Source organism: Trachemys scripta, chromosome 22 (genome assembly GCF_013100865.1).
Source record: "Trachemys scripta elegans isolate TJP31775 chromosome 22, CAS_Tse_1.0, whole genome shotgun sequence".
Taxonomy (NCBI): Eukaryota; Metazoa; Chordata; order Testudines; family Emydidae; genus Trachemys; species Trachemys scripta.
Window position 1 is genome coordinate 3,983,986 of NC_048319.1, and position 6,743 is coordinate 3,990,728.

The 6,743-nt window shown below is 58.1% G+C and overlaps 1 protein-coding gene across 2 annotated transcripts in view; it reads left to right on the plus strand.

Annotated features, from left to right (window-relative positions):
- The first annotated feature begins 332 nt into the window (after positions 1-332).
- Positions 333-6,743, plus strand: part of ADAMTSL5 (ADAMTS like 5) — a 22,669-nt gene continuing 16,258 nt past the window's right edge. Inside the window, exons 1-2 of one of the 2 annotated variants that reach the window (XM_034755266.1) lie at positions 333-870; positions 4,337-4,406. In XM_034755266.1, coding sequence (XP_034611157.1) covers positions 761-870; positions 4,337-4,406 — 180 coding nt within the window. In that variant the 5' untranslated portion in view covers positions 333-760. The remainder of the gene's footprint in view (positions 871-4,336; positions 4,407-6,743) is intronic. The other variant, XM_034755267.1, reaches the window with a different exon arrangement.

Here is a 6,743-nt window from a genome sequence, read left to right on the forward strand (position 1 = left end):
CAGGTTTGGCCGGCAGCCTGGAAAATGCCATGGATCAAAGGGTTAACTTACCCTTTCTGCCCTGGCTCCAAACCCGGCAGGATAGAAACAAATCAGCAGGTTTTTTTCAGCATTTTCCTCCGAAAGGGGAAAACACTTCGGACTCACCCAGCCAGTTCGCCCTGCTCCCTGTAGGGAAGGGCCCGGCCGCGGCGCGTTCCCTGTCACAGCAGCACGGGCCCTCAAGGGTTAAGTGGGAAACCGGGACGGCCATGTGCACCTTTCGGTATGAATATTAATAACGCCAGTTGTTGTAGGCAGGATCAGAGCATTAAAAAGTGAAACGACGTAAGGGGAGGAGAAAGGAGAAGGACTCTCTCCCCGAGGAACCGCACGGGACGCTGCGCGGCTGGGAGAGAGAACACGCCTTCCCCCAGCGTTTTGGGACAGCTAAACCCAGGAACCAGTTACCCCAGCACGGCCCCCACCTCCCCCACACACACCAGCCCCCGGGAGGATCAGCACATGGGACGCCGTCCAAGCCGACGCGGGCCGAACTCCAAGGCTACGGGCTGCTTGGGAATGAGAGCGCAGGAGTTTCTGGAGAGGGGAGCTGGGCTGGACTCTCACCCGTGCGCAAGTCTCCGTCCGGGTGCTCAGGTCTGATCAGAGGCTGAAATCTTTGGGAGAAGGTCAAGCACCTGGGACAGTTAGTTCCCAGCTCCCCTCTGGGCAGTGAGCCCAAGCCACCAGCATCCAGGAGATACAGGTGGGAGCTGGGATGGCAAAGCGCCCACCTGATGTCAGGATTAGCGGAAGGAGAGGAGCGGGCACAGAAAGCCAGGAGGGCCTGACATCCAGCCAGCTGACCATGGGCTCCCAGAGCATCTGGTAAGAGTATTTCTTCCTTATTAACCCTTTGCAATCTGCCCTTCTCTAGCCCCTCTCGTCTGAAGGTTCTTCAGATGTGTGACGAGCACTAGCCATGGGAGCCCCACCACATCCACAAATGTTATTAGCCCCAAATTGAACAGATGGGGAAACCGAGGCACAGAGCAGGGAAGTGATTTGCTCATGGTCAGCAAACAGAACCCAGGAGTCCTGACTCCCAGCCCTCGCCCGTCTCTAACTCCTTGATCCTTCCCCGCCCTCAGCTTAGAGAGAGGAACAGCACAGGGAAACGTCCGCCAGCACACGTGAGGCAAGTCACTGAGATGGTCTGTGAGCTCCAACTGACCTGGGCTGGGGCAGCGTAAGGTGCTTGCTTAAGGCGGGGGGGGGGGCAGGGTGTGATGTGTGGGTTTCACTGTGACTTAGAAGTGGGGAGAGTTCTTACGTGTGTATGTCCCCCCCGCCCCCGGCCACATGAGAAAACTTGTCGTGTCCCAGTTGGAGCATCCGCAGCTGATGCAGCTTGCTGAGATACTGAACCAGGAACACTTCAGGCTCCGCTAAAACCCGCTCGACCGGAGCCTGTGAGATCAAAGGAGAATTCCCCCCACCGTACCCCAGAGCTTCATATGGACTCCGTGGGTGAGCTCTGCACGCAGACGGCGCCCCGTCCGGCCTGGCACGGGCCGCCAGTGTGCCAGGTGCTGGTGCAATGACGTTCAGTGCCCTGGCACACGGAGGGGTTGGTGATCTGCTGGCTGCAGTCTCTGATCACCTCCCGTGCAGTGAGGATAGGTTAACAAGGGCACCTCCAGGAGCTGGGGATCCTTGCCCCTCCAGCACCCTCACACACAGGCATGGCATTAACTCGCCAGCACTGGCACACCCAGAGGGCATCTCAGGGGGGTGAACGGGTCTGATCCTGCCACCTTCCCTCACCCAAGCCGTCCCCCTCTGGCGTGAGTGCGAGGAGAATCAGGCCAAATGTGTGTCCAGGTGCAGGACTGTTTCTGCCCCGTGGGCTGGATTCCACCTTCCTTCCCTGTGTATCACTAGAGAGCAGGGTAGGGTGTGGCCCAGCGAGTGAAACCATCACCAGCCCAGGCTACCATCCTGGCAGGGCTCCGGTCAGCGTGTTCTGTTCTGGGGCCTGCAAAGGGACCAGACACAAAACTATACCCCCAGTCGCACCTCCGCTTGTTTCACGTCGGACTCCTCTTTTGAACAACGGCGGGACTCATCTGTGAAAGCTCCCTGTGTCAGCCGGGCGGAGGGAGCAGGGACGGATGGAGACAACGCCCCCGCAGGACTTTCCCGGCCTGAACTTCTGCGGGAAAACCCAGGGCAGCCGGGGGTGGGAGGAGGGGTGGTTAATGTCGAATTTTTCAAGGCAAACGCATTGCTTGTTCTCCCCTGCATAGCAATGGAATCCCTCAAACCGGACACTGTTCGGAGGAGGGTTCTATGTTTCAGAGCTCCAGGAATTCTAAGTGGGGTGCAGTCTAGAACCCGCCGAGTTCGAATCCCACCCCGTGAGCATGTCGCTTCAACCCAGATCCATGTGCAGGCCTAGGGGACCCAGCCTTCTCGCACCCCACGTGAGCCCGTGGCGGCTACATTCTAGAACCCGGCTCGGTTCTAATGTGTTCTAAATTCTAGAACACGCAGGATAGGCTGGCCGGGGGTGGGGGGGTTTGCAGGCTAGCGCTCCCTTAGATCACAAGCCCTTTGGGGCAGGAACGCTGTGTATGTGTGTCTGTCTGTCTGGGGTGCAGCGCCAGGCACCCGAGCCCTGCCCTGAGTTCTGAAATGCTCTAGAACCCAAGATGAACTGGTGGGCATGAGCCTCCTAGCCACTATGTAGGTTCTACACTCTAGAAGCAGCCGGCACATTCTAGAAGCATTCTGGTCTTGAAATTCTAGGGACAGATCCCAGCCCCTGGTAGCCTTTGTGCAGGGCTGGGGGCTGAGTGGATGTGGCGTTCCTCGGGTGCCTCCCGCTTTGCACAGCCCAGGCTGGCTGCATGACTCAGCTCGAAGCCTTGACTCTTCTATCAGTGGCTCAGGGTTTCACCTCTCGCTTTCGGCTCGGTTCCCAGCGGGGGCCATGGGATCCCACCGCTGCCCTGTCCTGCCAGTGCCGCACGGGGCTGGGGGGGGAAGGGACGGAGCAGCCAGCGGAGCAATTCCTCCCCGTCGGGCTGTTCTCCAGGCAGGCAGAGCGACCAGGAGCTGAATGGCCCATGGGGAATGAGAAGTGACCCGCCAAGCTCCCCCGGGGAGTGGCACAGACTCCGATCAAACCTAGATCCCAGTCGCAGGCCAGTGCCCGACCCATGAGGCCGGCCCGCGTCCGAAGCGCCTGGCCTCTCCGCTCTTGTCTCCTCCGCCCCTCCCAGCCCCCACCCCATTTCCCCCCACACACACACTTCACACACCACCACACCTCCTCCAAGGTTGGACCAGCCTCCTCTCTGCCCTGTCTCTCTGCTCTCTCACCCAAGTTTAGGGTGGGCCTACCCTCACCCCACCGTCAAACACCTCCAGATTTGTGGGGTCTGGGCCTGGAGCCCAGATGTGGATGCAGCTTTCATAGCTTGACCCCCCCCCCACAATGGTCTGAACTGACTCCCCCCCTCAAAAAAAACACAAATACATTTGTTTTGGAGGGGCAGGGGAGAGGGTCAAAATCTGGCCCCACATTTTTCATCCCAGACCCTCCTCCCCCACATCTCCAGTCAGACCGCCACCCCCATGGCTGGCAGGAATCCACCCCACCTTGTTCCCCTCCCCGATGATCTCACACCTGAGCTGTTGTGTCTTGTCTTATCTCTGTGTGTCTTGTCTGGCTCAGGCCGAAATCTCAGGGGAGTGGGGGAAGGGCCGGGGCCAAGCCAAGCGTGCTTTGCAGGGATCCCGTCTCTCATGCACCTATAGATATGAATGTGGGTAACTAAGGGGGGGATACACACTCCAGAGATCCCCCCCATCCCTGTTCCCCCAGGTGCCTCTAAGAACCGGCCAACCTCAGTAGCTTTGGCTGCTTCTCCAGCCTCCTTGAATCTGCAGAATTACTCCAGCCTGGCCTTTCTCGCTGGCTCCCCCATGCCTGTCTGGGCTGGAACAGCAGCCTCGGCCCATGGCATCTCAGGTGTGCCAGGGCCAGCATTGTGACTGACTGTGGGTCAGGTACTGGATTGGGACCCAGACGACCTGGGTTCAGTTCCCAGCTCCCCCACAGCCTCTCTGTGCAACACTGGGTGAGTCACTCGCCTCCCTGGGCCACAACTCTCCCCACCCACCCATGAAATGGGGGTTCAAAATGCTTCCTTTGCCTGGTCTGTATAAGTTCCATGGGGCAGGGAGTGTGGGAGATTTTGCCGCCTAGCGGGGAGTTGGGGGGCTGACGTGCCGGGCAGGGCAAACGCTGGAATCCCCGTTGAGTTTTCTCTCTGGCTTTTTGCAGGCACAGTTCCCTGGGGACCGTCCTGCTCTTGGCCTGGCTGAGTGTTGGCTGGGGCATCGGCAGCACTCAGGTAAGTGGAGGAGAAGAGACCATGTGGACAGGCCAGATTGGAGGACAGACCTTCACTGAGGCCTGGCCCAAGCCTGCAGCAATGTGGGGGTCATCTCCCCAGATATCTGTCCCCGTTGATGCACGTCGTGGTATCACCACCTGTAACTGCAGGATCCTGCCAACCCCTAACAGACAATAGGCCTAGATAAACACCAAGCGAGGAAGATAGGAACTACCAGGCAGGATGAGACCCACGGCCCGTCTAGCCCAGCGTTCCTTCTCTGATGGGGGCTGGCACCAGCTGCGACAGAGGCAGGTGTGCGAAACCCTGCAGTGACAATAATGGAACAACCTTCCCCCTTAGAAATTTCCTTCCTGACCCCTGTGATTTACGGGTTGGCTCATGCCTGGAAGCATGGGAGTCTCTGGCCCTCCCAGAGCTCTGGAAATAAAAATAACTCTAAGCACTTGCCAAGGGTCCCAATGCAACTGTATCTGGCTAACTGACAGATAGCAATTCATCCGTCCTTATCTAAGCATTCCCACCCACCACTGCAGTGCAGCCCCCCTGGAGTGAGAGCTGGCAGCTGTTTGACAACACAAAACAACAACAGCTATAGAGGGGATTTTGGGGGAGATGGGATGTAAGTGTCTCCAGCTGGAACCTGGCCAGGATTCTGGGAGTAACAGACCCCCCCCCAGGGTGGGGAGGGAGATCGGTAGCAGCCACAAGGGGTCAGGGCCCCATCTCCAGCAGCATTGGGCCTCTGTTGCGGGAGGCATGTTCCATTCGTCATACAGGAAATAGTCTCTTCTCTTCTCAGTGCTTTATTCCTCTGCAGCCAGAGCTGCTCTGTGTCTCTTTAACGGGATGACCCAGCCCTCCCCTGTTGTCTGCTCCTAGGGAGGCAGGGTCGCAGCTCGTGAGGGTCAGGTCCCCCCCTTTGGGGTGGGGTGGGGTGGCTTGGGAGATCCTGGGATCCATAGGTGACCCTGGGGAGATCTTGTCCAGGAGCAAGTGAATTGATCCAGCCAGGCTTGGCCGTTTGCTTCTCTCCCAGTTGCCAGATGACCCCCCTTTATCTCCCTGTTTATTTCCAGCTCTGCCCTTAGCTCATTAATCCCGGCATCTGCTGCGGAGTTAACAGGCCAGGCCTTGGGATTCTCCGGCTGGCGCCCAGAGGGCCCAGTGCATTCTGGGACCCGGATGCCCACGGAGCTGATCCTGATCGGCCCGGTTGCGTGGGGGTGTCGAGTGAGCCGCAGCGCAGGGCAGGTGTGACGCTGTTTGGGGGTTACCCAAGGTGGCCAGGAGGACTCACGACCACAGGGCGGGGCCGAGCTGACAGATGTGACTTGTTCTCAGTGTGCATTGAGTCAGCTCGGAGACCCGCCCTGCTGCAGGTGACAAGTTTCTCCTCCCTGGGTTTGGAACCCAATATTCTGCGTGTGACGTATCTGTACAAACGTCTCACACTCCCCAAGAGAACACGCTGGGCTTTAGCTGTTGGGAGAGCCCGTCAGTGAAGTAGCGAGGTGGCTGGACACTGCTGTAATATTCCTTGCCAGGGCATAGTTGTGTCCCAGAAGGGACTTGCCCAGAGCCACACAGCAAGAGATGAACCCAGGCGTCCTGGCTCCCAGCCCCATTCCGCTCTAACCCGCTAGACCCCCTCACTCCCCTTCCCAGAGCTGGGGTGAGAACCTGGCTCCGTGGATCACTCTTCCCAAAGGCCAGCTCGGCTGTAAGCTCCACCTGGGCTGGTGCCTGTGTTCTGAGCAGCATTTGCACTGCTAGAGGGAGGGTGTCACAAGGGGAGCCCGTCAGCAGAGGAAGAATCTAACCCAGCGCAGCAGTGGAGGGTGTGGGGGGGGCTGGGAATCCCAGCCCTGGGCGTGGAGGAGGCTTGCGCAGGCCCCAGAAACACGCTGCAGACAAGAAGTCACTGGTGTGTGAATTACCAAATAGGCCTGCATCCTCCCCCCGCCCTAACCACCGAGGCGGGGATCCACCCACGGCACTGAGCTCATCCCTCCTGTCCTAGGACTGGGGGCTGGGTTAAGGACACAGGCAGGTGCTCCTCTAGGCCCGTTCTTATGTTCTTATGCTCTTGCCTCCAGCTCTGGGCAAAGGGAGCACCAGTGTAATAGGCAGATTCCTATCTATCTATCTATCTATCTATCTATCTATCTATCTATCTATCTATCTATCTATCTATCTGTCCCCATTCACCCCCCTATCTATCTATCTATCTATCTATCTATCTATCTATCTATCTATCTATCTATCTATCTATCCCCATACACCTCCCTATCTATCTATCTATCTATCTATCTATCTATCTATCTATCTATC